Source organism: Leptosomus discolor, chromosome 16 (assembly GCF_034619465.1).
Source record: "Leptosomus discolor isolate bLepDis1 chromosome 16, bLepDis1.hap2, whole genome shotgun sequence".
NCBI lineage: Eukaryota > Metazoa > Chordata > Aves > Leptosomiformes > Leptosomidae > Leptosomus > Leptosomus discolor.
Genome location: NC_141406.1, coordinates 16050357 through 16064934, shown reverse-complemented (window position 1 = coordinate 16064934; position 14578 = coordinate 16050357). Strand labels below are relative to the sequence as shown.

Here is a 14578-nt window from a genome sequence, read left to right as displayed (position 1 = left end):
ACGGGCCCGCTGCTCGGTTCGGGCCCGATGGCCCGTCCCGCCGCGCCGGAGCCCAGCTCGGCGCCATGGTGAGCCCCTTCCCCCCAGGCCTCCCTCCCTCCCGCCCGCCGGGCTCTCCCGGTCCCTGTGGCACCGGCACCGGCGCCGCTCCTGCCCGGCCGGGGCTGGGCGTGCGGGGCTCCCGGCGGTGCGGGGCTCCCGGCGGTGCGGCCGCGGTGCTGCCCCAACACTGCGCGTTTGTCCCCCTTTTTTTTTTTTTTTTTGGGTGGTGGGGGGGAACCCCCGGTTTTCCCGCTGGAGCGCCGAGGCGGGGGGCGCTGGGCAGGGGTCTGGCAGAGCCCGGAGCGGGACCCGGGTCCGCTGGAAGCCAGAGCGGGGCCTCAGCGGCTCCGTCTCTCCGGTGAATCGTCCCGGGAGCGCGGGGAGACGGGCCGAGGCGGAGCTCAGCCCGGTTTTCCCGGGCGGGCAGTAACCCCTGCTCCTCGGCTTCGCCGGCCGAGCCGCCCTTTGCGTTTGTCCCGGGCTTCGTGTCCGTGTGCGGAGCCTGGAAGGAGCCGACCGAGCCGCTGGCTGGCAGGGGCGGTCAAAAAGCGATGTTCAACCCCGACCTGGGAGCTGGGAGCGGATGGCGCGGCGGTGCGGGCCGGCTTCTGAGGGAAACCTCCATCTCGTGCTCCTTGGGGCCTGGCGTGGGGGGGCGGGGGGTTGCGGGGGCTGCCCGGGCTGCCCGCGGTCGGTGCTTGATGGTTCCCTGTGCTCAGAGTAGGGGGGTGTCTCACGGGGCCCTATCCTTCCCGGTGTCTTGGCTGCAGAGTAACACAGTCTATCTTAAACTTACCAAAGTGGTTGGATTTCATAGTATGGGGCTCTTTTAGTGCTGCTTCCCTGTCTGAGCTGGGTGTGATTAGGCCAGAACCCCGCCTCTCTCCCTTTTTAAAATAACCTTTTTATTGCCCTGCCTGGAATAATAGAAGGGAGAGGGAGAAGCGTAACAGTTCTCACATACACAGTTGTTTCTGCTGATGCTTCGCTCTTTTAGGTGGAATTACTTTTTCCTTTACGATGGTTCGAAGGTCAAGGAAGAAGGAGATCCTACGAGTGCCGGGATCTGTTATTTTTACCCTCCTCAGGTAACATCTGCTTTTATTTCGGTGCCTGTGAAGGAGGGCCTGTGTGCTGGGTCAGTGCTGGGAATTCTTATGGGGCTTCCAGGTGGCGCTCTGGATTAGTTCTTGTTTAGCGTTCACTAAAGCTGTAAGAGACCTCAGGCAGCTGGGCCCGGTGGGGTGGTGCCCTGCGCCCTCGCTGCGGCCTCTGCTCGGTGGAGTCGACCAGCAGAGTCCGGGTCTGTTCTGGTGATGTGGATAAATACACACAAGGGCTGAAAGTGCCCCTGAAGAAGCTCCAGGCCCTTGTGCTGCTGGAAACAAGCAGTCCGATTATTTTTTCCCCAGAAACTTGCCTGTGCTACTGCATTAGATGTATAATTGAATTGAACTTCTAATTAATTTTTATTTACACCTGAAAACAGTAGTGATTTTTTTTTTTTCCCCGAGTTCTTTTAAAAGGAAAAAACCCAAGTCTTTCTTCCCTGCCTTCCTCGACAGACTCTCCCCGACCAGCAGGAGCTGCTGTGCGGACAGATCGCCGGGGTGGTGCACTGCATGAGCGAGATTTCTGGGGTCCCTCCCAGTCTCATTCGCCTGAGGAAGCTCAAGTTTGCCGTTGTGGTGGACGGAGACCACCTGTGGGTGAGTGGGAGAGATCTGCAGGCAGCCCCAGAGGAAGAACAGTGAGAGAGTCTGAACTCCTGTATCACACAGCGAGGGCTTTTTTGTTTTCCGGGGTAGGGGCTGCTCTCCGCTGGCCCTGGGCAGAGGCAGGGCGGGGATGACAAGGCACAGCTTTTCGCTGCCGGGTGGCTCGCGTGCCCTTCAGCTGCTCTGTGAAAAGCTTCACGAACCTCACCTGCGTGTCCCCACCCAGCATGTTCTCTTAGATGCGCCTGGCAACAGCTGTAGAATGCCGAGCTCCCCTCGTTGTGTGTGCCCGTGGGTCACTGGCCATGGCTGGAAACGGGACTTCCAGTGGTGTGGTTTATAATAAGGACTCGGTCTCCCTCTCTGACAGTCTGACCCTTCTTTCCTCCTGTGTTCCCTGCTGCGGAGCTTTGCCAGCGCCCACAGACATTTAGTCTGTAAAAAGCAGCGTGTGGCAGAGTTGTGACAAAAATGCCCCGAACCATCCCCAGAAACTGGGCTGAGACTGGTCAGGCCTGTGTCACTGGCAGGGCTCTGCAGGCTCCCCGGGCTCTCTTGGAGGCAGAAGGCCTGGTGCTTCTGTTCCTCTTGGCAACTCAGAAACTAAATGAAGCATCTTCATCGCTGTAAATAACAAGATAATTTGAATGTTTTAAAGTACTTGGTTTCAGGAACATATTCTTAGCTGTTAGAGCACCGAGCTAGGTCACCTAACGTGGGAAGGGAGCGTGTCTGAAACGCTGGGTTTCTGGTATCATTTATTTATCCTGCCTGTGCCAGGGCCCTGCCGTGGGTATTTTTGAATTTCCTTTTCATCTGACTTGCGGATCCGGGGGACGTTTGCCTGCCGCAGAGCTGCTTGTGTGGCTCTGATATGCCTTTGGAAGCTGTGAGAGCTGTTCTCACCTGCTGTGCCTGGGTTCCGTCAGTAAACATCCTTCATTCCTGGCTTTTCCTGCGCAAGGTCCTGGGCTGTGCCGTGGAGCTCCCTGACATCAGCTGCAGGCGGTTTCTGGAGCAGCTGATCAGCCTCTTCTCCTTCTACAACGGACCCGTGCACCGCGCGTACACGGTAACTAGAGACCAGCGCCCGTGGGGGTTGGGCCTGGGCAGAGATCTCAAACCCTGCCCGTGTTGGCCGCGCTCTGCCCCGGCACGCGCGTGCTGGTGTGTTCCCTTTCCTGCTGGCGAGAGTCAGAGCGAGCTCCCGTACCAAAGGATGGGGACCTGAAGGGTGTCCCGTCCTCCTGTTGCACCGACGTAGCGTGGGTGTCTACTGGAAGTTTCCTGGGTGTTCAGTCAAAAGCAGCTTCCTCTCGATATCCCCTTCCTCCTTACCCTCACGAGGTTTGTCACTTGCAGGTCCTGTCCCAGACCGGTCCCACCTAACACCCTGACTGCCCTAAGGCCTGTGCGGTGACAGCCCTGGGGGGTTTTGTTGTCTGCAGGCATTTTCTAAGGAGGAGCTGAGCAGGAGGTGGGACAGGTACATCGAACATATCCAAAAAAACACCAGTGACCTCCACAAGATTTTCAATTCTCTCTGGAACCTGGACAAAACCAAGGTAAGAGCCTGTCCTCTGCAGTGTCTGGCTCTGGAGCTGCCTTAGTCCCAGAGGTTTTGCGTTTGTTTGCTGCTTTGAGCATTTCCCGGGATCCTCTGGCCTAACTTCTTGTGGTTCTCCCTCTCTAGGTGGACCCCCTGCTTTTGCTGAAAGCAGCTCTCATCTTGCAGACTTGCCAGCGGTCTCCCCACGTCTTGGCCGGCTGCATTCTCTACAAAGGCTTGTAAGTCACCGAGTGTCACCTGAAGGGTTAATCTGCCCCTTCCTAGGGCTGTGATCCGGGGAGCAGAGCAAGGGCCCTGCACGCAGGGCTGCTGGTGGCTCCTGGCAGGAGCATGATTGCTTCAGGCAGGGTAATCTGTGTCTGCTGGCGTGTTCCACAGAGGGAAAGTGTGGGATAGTTGTTTGTGTTTATCGGCAGGAAGCAGGAAGTGTAAGGTTTGGGGTTTAGTAGCAATCTGCTCTCTGATACTTACCAACGACTGAACTTCTTAGGCTTTTTAGGTGGAAGGCACCAAGAAAAAGGAAGAGATGTGAATATTATTCTTTCCCATTCGTTTTCTCTGTGCAGTCTTGCAAACACGGTGCAGGGGGGTCTGTGGGTGTGTAGTTCTGAGCGACTCGCTGGCCGGGAGCGCTGCCTGGGCTGGTGGCAGGTGCGCAGGAGGAGGAGGAGGAGGCAGGACGTCCCGTGAGAAGCGTGGGCTGCTTTGAACCCGCTGGAGGTGCTGCAGATGTGGCGCTGACTGACACCAAGGAAAGCCTCAGAGGTGGCCTTGCAGGACAGGAGGTGGGGGATTCCGGCAACTTCCTGGCCACAGCATTCAAGCGCCGTTTCTCTTTCGCATAAACTGTTCCCGTAACACCTTCCGTGAGCACTGGGAACACCCCACAGTGTGTGTGTCTTTCTGGGTCTGTCAGAGGCCGCTTTGAGGGGCTGATCTCGTGCTCGCAAGCAGGACACTGAGCAGGAGTCCCTGCAGCACCTTGAGGCTGGCGGCGTGTTGCAGCGGGTGCCTGACTGGAGAGCGGAGCTCTGGACCCCGGCCCTGCGGGGTGGGTCTCACTGGTCTGTCTGATAGAGACTGGTTTTTCACCAAATGTCATTGGAGTTCTCTGAACTCTGAGTCCTACAAAGGGCTTTGTGGACGAGTTAAACTTCTCCTTCTCTTTTGGAGAATCTCCAGAGCATGGATCTCGACAAGGAGAACCCCTCTGGAAGCCCCGTCCAAGGGGCCTGTGCTGCAGTGCTTCGAGTGCCGCTGCCCACAGCTCTTCAGGGGGTGGCAGGAGGCCTGTGGGGATTGGGCTGCCTGAGGTCTTGACTCGGTAAAACTAGATTTGTTGGCCCAAAGTAAACGCCAGCAGGTGATTTTCCTCAGTTTAAAGTGGAACTGACCCAGAGGAAAGAGGAAAACGAGAGTCCCAACGGTCACCCAGCTCGTGTTCCTCTTGTGGGGCCATGTCTTGGCTCCAGCCCGTGTCTGGGGCTGGCCCTTCGACCCTTGCAGAGTGTCTGGTCAGGACTGGGAGAGGTGGAACCTCGGAGACTCCCCCAGGGATCACCCAGCTGTGAAACGAGCCCTGCAGCACCGTCGGTTTTGCTCAGAGGACACGTAACAGCGCGGTGTGAGCGTTCCTGCTGGCTCTGCCTCTCCTGGTGCCCTCAGTCGAGGGAGTCTGTGGCTGAGCTCAGGCAATGACACTGCTCACGGGTGACTTTGCTTTGTCCTTTTAGGATCGTGAGCACCCAGCTGCCACCTCCTCTCACTGCCAAGGTTCTCCTCCAAGGCAACGAGTCTCCCGGCCAGGTATGTCGCTGTTCCCTCTGTGCAGGTACCGGCTTGTAAGGCTGCGACCTGGGAACTCTTGGCACAGAAATCTTGTGTCTGCCCTTACTGGGAAGGGCAAATATTGATGCTAAAAGCTTTTATTAGTTATGATTGAGTAAGGTTTCAAGACTCCTGCACTAGGAATTTGCCTTTTTTTTTGGTCTTTAAGCTACTAAATTCATGAATTCCCATCTGTGTGATGTTTTGATCGGCTTTTTACCAAGGTTTGGGTATTTAGTGTTAAATATACAAAATAAATGTCTGAAGCGACAAATGGATCAATTTCTGTTGCCATCAAAATCCGTGGAAAGTCATTATTTATGTGGTTCCAGATCTACAAAAAAGCCGTCAAGATCCAGGTATGAAGGCGGCCTCTGCTCTTACTCTGGTGGAGTGACTGAGTTTTTGTGCCCTGAGCAAGCAGTAATGTCAAGTTTTGTGATATTTGTCCTTGCTTTCAGGTGTATTTTGGTTCTTGGGAAGTCCCCTTGACTTTGAGGGCTACCTAAGGAGCAGATCACTGCCCGGTATGGTAAACCAGCTGCAGCGTTTGCTGGAGGGGATGGTCTGGGGTCTGCTGTAATCACAGGGAGGCTGAGGAGGCTGGAAGAGAGGTCCTGGTGGTGCTGATGGCAGGTGTTGAGTCACGCCACAGAGCTGATTCTCGGCTTTTCTTTCAGAGGCAGCCTGGAGGTGAGGAGCAGCAGGAGCCTGGTGAGCATCCAGCTGCAGAGTGCTGGTTGCCAAGGGCCCAGCAGCAGCGTATGGGCAACCTGGGGCTGTGTCCTCCGCAGCGAGAGCGTGAGCTGCTTCTCTGGGGTCTTGCTGGGTGCGGGAGCGTATCCCTGAGGGTGTTGCTGCTGCTAGTCAGCGTGTGCCAGTGGGCGTTGTGTCATCAGGAGTAGTTCCTTCCGTTGGCTAAGCAAAGGAGTTTGCTCTTTTGGGTTTAATTGTCAGTTCTGAAGCTTCCCAACACGCCTGCTGTAGCTCCCGTTACCCATGTGCCTGCTTGGCCACTGACGGAGCCCTGAAAACAGATGGCCGATGCTTTCAGTCCAAACCTTCAGTCATCAGTTTGGAGCGTCAGTTTATAGATATTCTGCCAGGATGGTTAGGAAAAAAAAAAACAACTAAGGGAAAATTTGACTGTGTCGGGCATTAAGTGTGTGAGGAGGATGGGAAAAAGCTGCCTAGTCAGGACGTGGTCAGTTTGTGGTGACAGCATGCCTTCTCCTCCCGCGGAAGCCTTTGGGCTGGTGGGGTCTGGCTTCTGTTCTGTGTGCTGGGGCACATTAATCCTCAAACCCCCATTGCTCTTGCAGATTCGCCATTGCCGCAGGGTGTCCGTATCATCCCCGTGTTCCTAACAGAAGATGAAGTCTCAGCGCTCCGAGACTTCCCTGTGGAGTGGATGACGAGGTAGGAAGTCAACCTGAGGCACAGAGAGGCTTTTGCAGGCAGGGAGCTAGCGTGGCGCTGCGCCCTCGCTCGCCATCGTTACTGCTTCCCCTGGTCCTAACTCAGGCTCTGCCGTCTGGCTGATAAAGCTGCCTGAGGCCTTTGAGGCCGGAGGGAATTCGTGGTGTCCGTCCCTCTGTGGTGAGGCAGCCCAAGGCAGAACTGTTTCCCGAGGCCAGCCGCGGTGTCCCGTTGTTTCTCAGCTCGCAGGGCTGCCTTTGTGCTGTGTGGGTGGGGGAGTGACATTCCCAGGAGTCTGCAGCATAAGAGGTGCTTGCTTTTCACCTGTGTTAGACCTTCACCTGTCCTTTTCCGAGGTGGATGCTCTTTGTAGCAGAGAATAGATCAGCTATTGAACACTACTAGGAGGTGACAGTGTTACTAGGTGTGTAATAACTCCAAACAGATCCTACTCCATAGCTGAATCAACCTGTCATCTCCCGCTAGGTCCTCCGTGTCCCTGGCAAGCCCTAGAGGAGAGAAGAATGCTCTCTGCTCCCAGGCAGTTTCAGAATTCACAGGAGACATGACTAATACCTCTGTGCAGGAGTCCCCTGAGCGAGCTTCAAGCACAGCTGCGCATTCAGGCAGCCTTGCAAGCCCAGATCCTTCGCAGGTCTTCCCCGAAAGGGAGGCCAGTACCAAGAATTCTCCAACTGCAAAACTGAGCAGCGCAGACAGCGAGAGCTCAGAGCTCAGCAGAAAAGCATCCTTCCCATCAGAGGGAGACACGAGGCCGCTGCCAAGCCCCTCCACTCTCCATGCTGATGAACATGCTCGAACTACAGGTCCGTATCTGGAAGGCTTTTCCTTTCCAAACCCTTACGCCCGGGAGCAGGAGAATCGGAGCGTGGGGACATCCCTTGTGGACTCTGCTGTTGAGACACGCCGTTTCCAAAGCTACACAGCCAGTAACAGCCCAGCTGTTGGCTCTCCTGCCCAGGAGTTGAGCAGAAGGAAGGGGAGCGAACAAGGCGAGCAAGGGACTCTGAGCCACAACAGCATCTCTGGAGAAAGCAGCGGGGCAGCTGGTGGCGGTGCGTGGGGTTTGCCTCGTCCAGCCGCTGCTGTACACGCAGAGCTCCCAAGCAGGAGCCGGCTGCCAGCTGTGGAGGCTCGGGAGAGTCTGCCCAGTGACCCAGCAGAGGACATGCACTGTCCCAGGGACGGGCAGAGTGGCTGGCCACCTCGGGTGGATGCTCTGGGAGCCCAGGCTGGCGTGGAGTCAGGCAGAGCAGTTCAGATGAGCTTGTACGTTCACTGCATCAAGGGCCTGGTGCTCTCCCTGCTGGCTGAAGAGCACCTCCGAGAGGACCAGAGCTCCGTAGAAGACGTGGTAAGTGGGAGAGCTCTTCCCTGCCTGCAGATATGCTCGCTGCTGCCGGCCTGGTGGCGGGGACAGGGGTTACCACTGCAGAGCGAGCTTTGGGTCGCTGTCCCTGCCTCTTCCCTCCCCTGCTCGTGTTGTGCAAGGCGAAGCCGCTTGGCTTGGGGTTCGTCGCCACAGCCGAAGCTGCGTGGGAGATTGTTTGCGAACGTCAGGCAGTGAGCAGAGAGGTGAGAGCGTCGTCTCGCAGGCGACTCCCGCTGCCTGGTGTTGTCTGTCGGTGCCAGCGCCGGAGCAGAGCGTGTAGGTGTGACCGTCAGACAGCCCCGCGGGCTGCCAAGGGCCTGTGCTGGATTGGGGGATTTGTTGGGAAACCCCGTCAGTTTCGTGGTGCTTTTTGGAAATCGAGGCTTGTTCTCTGTTTAACCTCCACTTTGCATCTCGCAGCTTCTCGCTCTGGAAGCCCCAGAGAGACGTGTCTGGCAGCGAGTCCCCCAGAGCGTTTCCTTTCTGCGTGGAACTCTGGCTGTCTGCGTCCCAGCCCGCTCTCTGGGGGCCGGAGCAAAGGCTGCCCTTCGGGCACTGCAGATAGGTGCTGCACCGGAATGATCCCGAATTTCTCTGCTGTGGGATTCGCTTCGGTGTGTGGGCTTCCCTGTCGAGCGGCGGGTGCAGCTCCTGGGGCTGCGGGGGAAGGACGTGCCGGGCCCCGGCGCTTCCCGGTGAAGCATCAGTCTGCAGAGCTGCTGTCTGGCCTCTGCTTCCCTACCGGGAGCTGAGTCAAAGCTGCAGAGGCCTGTTTGATGTGCCAGTTGCCATAGGAACAACCTAATTTCTGTAACCGTCAGACGGGAAGGTGGAGGGAAGCTCAGACTAACGCCGGCTCCCAGCGTTAGCAGATCCTCAAGGTTCCTCCTTTTCCCTCTGAGCTCTGGGACTCGGAGGCCGTGGCGGTGACCCCGCCGTCGGCACAGCATGCGAGGACTGGCGTGCCGGGGAAGGGGTTGCTGCAAAAGCAGCAGAAGCCAGGAGGTGCAGCCTTGGCCTTTTGGCAGCAGACACAGCACGTTGCTCTGTCCCCTTCCTGCTCCTGCAGCTGCCCGACCGGCCCTGCTTCGCCGTGTCCTCTCCGGCTGCAGGGAGCGGGGGGGATGCAGGCAGGCAGGGGCTGCCGCTCTCGAGAGCTGAAGGTCGTCCTCGGTGCCCAGGGACCCTCCGCTCCCCGGGCTCTCCTCCGGCTGCAGCCCCGCTCCGCTCGGCAGCCGCCCGTGGCTGGAAACCAGCCTCTGCTCCGCTTCGTGTCCGACCTGCCGTGAGGAGCGTCCGAAGGGGGAGTGAAGTGCCTTGGTGGGGGGGTGAGCTCTGCTGGGGGCACACGGCACAGCCTCCTCCCATCCAATGCTCGGGCAAGACCAGCAGCAGGCCCAGCCTGGCTCAATTTGCCGTTCGGTTCGTTAAGTCTCAAGATCGGCTGCCTGACGCTGCTGTGCCGTGTAGCAGTCGGTTTTCCTTTATGTGTTGCCCCAGGGTCGACAAGCCCTGTTCCGTCCAGGTTCCTCTTCTCCCAAACGTGCTGCTTCCCTCTCACATACTCTTACTTTGGGTCCCGTCTTGGCAAAACTGTGCTTTCACACAGCCTGGATTTGGGCTGTGATTGGGGTCTTCCAACTACCCCCTTCCTCTGGCTGCAGGTGTTTGTTATCTCACAGGAGAGATGTGCTGCCTGTCCCCTCATCCCTGGAGGAAGAGCATTGTTTGGGGAGGTAGAGCCAGGCTCTGCTGCTGGCGTCGTGGTGGATTTGAGGCGCAACCTCAGCTTGTCCGTTCCTTTGTTTATCTGTAGATTAAAAATGACGCTCAGCAATCCGGGATGTCAAAGCTTAGTTATAATTAATGCTTGTCGAATGCTTTGAGGGCCCTGAATGACACCAAAGAAGGGTAAAATATGCTCCTTGTGCAGCTGAGAGCAGCAGGCAGCACCGACCATCCCTCCGGGAGGGCGGTTTCCAGTGCAGGCTTCCCCTCCGGAGCAGGAGGCTTTCAGGCTCACCTCCTGCCGCCCTTTTGATCTTATCCCCTCCTTTCACTGCGCAGAAAAGAAAATCTGTTCCGTGACCAGCGGGGTCAGGGGTAGGTCAGGCACTGCCGCCCTGCTGAATGGAGGCTTGATCCTCTCCGTGGCGGAGGAGAGCACACGGGCAGGCTGGAGGATTATGGAGTTAATCGTCCCAGCAGCGCCGGAGGGCCCTGAGCCCTGCCTGCTGCCTGGAAGCCTCGGCATGGCCAGGGCAGCTGGGCTCCCAAGAGCCCTGTCAGGAAAGCAGCTTGGCTTTCACCTTGGCACTTCATCGTGTGAATCCTCTGCTCTGTGCTGGGCCTGTCCCTACCCCACAGGCGAGGCTGTTCCCTTGGCTGTTCTCTTTTTCCTGCTGGAGGCAGCCCAGTGCCTGCAGCTGGCCAGAAGCTCAGCGTGGAGGCCGGGTGCTCTTAGGAGATGTACTCCTGTGGGGAGAGGGTGCTGCGGGAAGCGCTGCAGGCGGTTGCATCCAGCCCAAGCGTGTAAAGCTGCGTCCTGTGCTGCCTGCCTGGTGTGATAAAGCCCGGGAAGCCAAGGAACGTTTCTTGCTGCAGCTGGAAGTCATGGCTGGGAGGTGACAATGAGCCCCAGAGAGTGATGTTTGATGGTAAATTAATGGAGTCTTGCATTTTCCTGTAATTAATAGCATCGGGTGGTTTAGTGGCTTATTTTCAGGTTGGAGTGCTCTGTTCTGAGTCCCCGTCTCGCTGACTTGTAAGCTGTGAGGCACTGTCCTCTGTGCCCCAGCTGCCCAGTCCCTCTGTCATCGGCGTCTGTCACCCAGGCTCCCTCCGGTACCTCCTGGGACCTCTGGGCGAAGGGGCTTCTGCTCTGACGCCTTTTTTTCTTGCCCTGCCTGCAGTACCACAGCAGTCTGGCTTCTCTAAACGGCCTTGAGGTTCATCTGAGAGAGACTCTGCCCAAAGACTCCTCATCCTCCACCAGGACAACCTACAGCTTCACTCACTATGACTGTGTCCAGAACGTGCTCACAGGTAAGCCGTCGTCTTCTGGAGCAGCAGCCGCTTCGGAGGAGGGAATAAGGAGGAGGGCAGGGTTCGTAGCGACCTGCTCTCGTGCTTCAGGCGGCTTCTCAGAGCATTTCTTGCTGTAACTCACCAGATAGCTGGGGCATAAGGCCCTGTTGAGAAAGCTTTGCCTTTTGTGAGTTTATAATGTGCTGAAGGCTTGTTGATGGCTGTGTTTGGGGGAGGGCCAGAGGCCGCTGGGAGATGGAGCAGCTGCCACTGGCGCTTTGCTCGGATGGTATTGCTTGGGGTTCTGCTAAGGGCTGCGTCTGAGGACAGGGCTCAACATCCTCTTCAAACCCGCCCTCCCTCCCCCCAGCTTCCTTCGTCCCTGGTGTGGTGCCTTTTGTCCTGCTGCTCAGCAGAGTGTTGTCAGATGTTTCTGGCTATAAAAAGCAGGAACAGGGAACAGCTGGAGCCAGGAGTTCAGAGGCTGCTGCTCTGGATCGCTGGGTAGACCATCGACATGCAGAAAGCCCCGTGCACCTATTGCTCCAGTTCATTCTAATGCTGCCCTTTTTCTGGCTTCACCTCTCTCCAGCTTAGAAGTGCTTTAGGGAAAGAGAGGAACCCCAGTGATTTGAGGTCCTGCTGGTCTCAGGCCTTCTCATCCCCCCTCTGATGTGTGTACGTGCAGGGAAAGCCACACCAGGACTTTTATTGGCGGGGCTGACCGCCGTGCGCGTCACAGACCGATTTCACTGAGGTCACCCTGGGGCTTAAGGTGTCGCCCTGTCTCTGCTCTGCAGATATCCAGGGTCTGGGGGAGAGGCCCACAGCCTTCCCCTGCTCAGCAGGTGGGGGCACGCTCCTCCGCAGAGCGGGCTTTTCACACCCCCTTCCTCCCCTTCCGCAGCCAACCTACCCCAGACGCCCGGCCCTCTGGATCGGCACTTCCTGAGGGCGGCCGCGCTGATCCACTCTGACTTCGGCCAGCTCCCGACTGCCTCGGAGGTGATCATCCGGTAAGGTGGGCTCCTGACCCCTCCTCTGCCCGGCACAGGGGGGCTGTGTGGCACGCAGAGCAGGCAGAGAGGGGGGACACCCCGTTCCTGAGGCTGGCTGAGCTTTGGCGCCCGTCATCCCACTGCTGTCTGGCCAGGGGTCGATCACGACATCGTATTCCCTGAGATTTGCTCTCTGGGTGTGGGTTGCGTGGTGCTCTGCCCGCGGTGTCACCTGGGTGCTGAGGGGCCGGGCCAGCACCGAGGCGAGTGAGCTGAAGGCACAGCTGGGTCGTGCCCCGGGTTTGGATTGAGAGACAGCACCAGAACATTGCCGGTTCCTGGCACCATGAGGTTCTAAGGCACAGTTTTAAATATAGCTGTTCCTAATAAATTTGTGTCTCAGCCGGGAGCCAAAGGCGCCCAGAATTGGCAACCTAGATTTTGTTTTCTTGCACGGCTTGTTGGGCTGGAAACACGCTGCGATGTGCGTGGCAAACGCGATGGTAACGCGCCAAGCGGGCCGGTCTGCTCCCAGCCAGAGCCCTTCACCCAGCGGCTCTCGTGCCGCGGCGCTGCCCCCGGCTCCCGCTGCCCCCGGGGAGGACGGGGCTGTGGTGAGCGTGCCGGGGCTCGGCCTGCCCGGCTCTGCTCGTTTCTCCGAAACACAGTGAAATAAAGCTGCTTCTGGGAATTGCAGCGTTTCGCTCCTCTGGCACAGCTTGCCAAGGGAATGTGAATCATAGACTTCAGTGCTGGAGAACTCCTTGTTTAGCGTTAGTTCGACTGGCTCCTTAAATCCTGTGCCGGCTAAGCTGGTGTGTTTGGTGTTGCCCCAAAAAAAGCAACTCTCTGTGAATCAGGCTGAGTAACAAGATGACTAAATCTGCTTTCTGTTACGGGGAGTTGTCACAGAAGGGTGTCAGCAAACAAATCAGTTGCTGCTTTCCTCCGCCAAGGAGGAAGAGAGAGTCCTGTGCTTTGCTCCCTGCCAGCCCTCTCGCAGGTAAACACCGAGCGGTGGGTTTTAATCCGCGACTTCAGCTTTCGTGGTTCCGGTGTCTGACTGTTGTCTGAGCTGCATCACACGTGCGACCCAACGGCCTCGTACGGCTCCTGCTGCAGGGCTGCCGGGCTGGGGTTGCTTACGGACCAGCAGCAGTGGGAGGCAGCAGCAGGTTCCTCAGGAAAAGGGGTGTTAGACCTGAGGGGTGTTTAACTGCCGCTTCTTGGTGTGCTGGGCTGGGCTGCCAGCGAGGGACGGCTGCCTGCGCGGGTGTTAACGCTGCTGAGCAGGTCCCGGAGGATGGGACGTGTGACAGTTTCTCTTTTAGGATGCCAGGACCCTTGAGAAGGAGGGTCTGCTTCCCGCTGGCCTTCTGGTAACACCCGGCAGGGTTTCAGTGCCCGTTTTCGCGCTGGGTTCCTTCGCTCTGCTGAGAGAGACCTGCAGTCCCTCTCAACAGCTGGGAGTCCCTCAGCATCCCAACGCCCAGCCCGGTGAGCTGAAGCAGCTCTCGCACAAAGATCCTGTAAATCCTGACCTCTGCCTCTCTCCTGCCCCGCTAGGAACGCCTCCACCGCCCTGTACGCCTGCCGCAGCCCCGTCCAGGAAACCTACTTCCAGCAGCTGGGCGCTCCGCTCCGCAACTCGGGCGTCCCCAACCCTCAGGACAGCGCGTTCAGCCTGCCCAGCAAGGCCAAGCAGAAGCTGCTGAAGCACGGGGTGAACCTGCTTTGAACGCCGGCGCTGGGGCAGCGAGTCTCGGCCTGTGCAGAAAGGGAGTTCGTCTCCAAAGTCTCAAAGCCCTTGATTCCATCGGAGGCATGAGGCTCTGGGCTGTGGCTGTGGGGTCTCCCGCCTGCCTTGCCCTGAGGCGGGGGAAATCATAGGGCCCTGTCCCTGCAGCGCGTTTTGGGCTCGTGCAGGGCATTGGTGATGCTGGCACTTACCAAAGACTGAAGGTAGGAAATGGCTCTGTTGAGGCGCTGGGTTTACATGGACTCTGGGACTTGTCGTGGTGATCCGCTGCCACGGGCAGAGACTCCTGCAGTGCCTTGACCTAAAGTAAAACCTCTTCTTGCTCTCAGCTACGCAGAGGCCGGGCTATGGGGCAGCGCTGGCTTTCAGATGTCAGTCAGATGCCACGTCTGTTCCGTGCCTGCACTTGCCCTGGTCAGACTTGGGCTTTATTTATATCTCTTAATCTATAGAAACGATCCCCTGCCATGACGCAGCGCCTTACCTTGATGAACAGGACTCACGGGAGTAGAACAAGTGCTGCCAAACCCACACACCTCCTGCGGGCGCTGTCGGGAGGAGTTTATGCTGTAGCTGGATCTGGGAGGTCCTTGTCCCTCCGCGCCTGCCTCAGCGGTGGTTGTGCAGCCCAGCGCTGCCTTCCCCGCTGCCCACCGGCACAGGGGCCGTGGTGGTGGCACCTCCTGCCGGCTCCTCAGCCCCCTGCTTCCTCCTCTCCCTCCTGCTGGAGAGTCTTGTTCCACCTCCGTGCTCTCGCTGCTCCACTTGTCCGTGCTCTTCACAGAAAGGGCGAGGGGGAGCCCCTGGAGCTCGTGGGACCACGAG

General features: G+C 58.0%; 1 protein-coding gene across 1 annotated transcript; it reads left to right on the top strand.

Annotated features, from left to right (window-relative positions):
- Positions 1–27: 27 nt before the first annotated feature.
- Positions 28–13767, top strand: HPS4 (HPS4 biogenesis of lysosomal organelles complex 3 subunit 2). Its single transcript, XM_086474455.1, has 13 exons — positions 28–68; positions 1040–1130; positions 1608–1751; positions 2725–2832; positions 3209–3325; positions 3454–3548; positions 5064–5136; positions 5838–5871; positions 6480–6576; positions 7063–7951; positions 10882–11014; positions 11904–12012; positions 13561–13767. The coding sequence occupies exons 1-13, from the start codon at positions 28–30 to the stop codon at positions 13730–13732; spliced, it is 2103 nt and encodes a 700-aa protein (XP_086330581.1). The 3' UTR covers positions 13733–13767.
- Positions 13768–14578: the final 811 nt, after the last annotated feature.

Coding starts and splice junctions, on each gene's coding strand:
- HPS4 (XM_086474455.1), top strand. CDS start 28: ATGGCCCGTCCCGCCGCGCCGGAGCCCAGCTCGGCGCCATG. Junction 1,752..2,724: donor TGGACGGAGACCACCTGTGG/GTGAGTGGGAGA, acceptor TTCCTGCGCAAG/GTCCTGGGCTGTGCCGTGGA. Junction 3,326..3,453: donor GGAACCTGGACAAAACCAAG/GTAAGAGCCTGT, acceptor CTCCCTCTCTAG/GTGGACCCCCTGCTTTTGCT.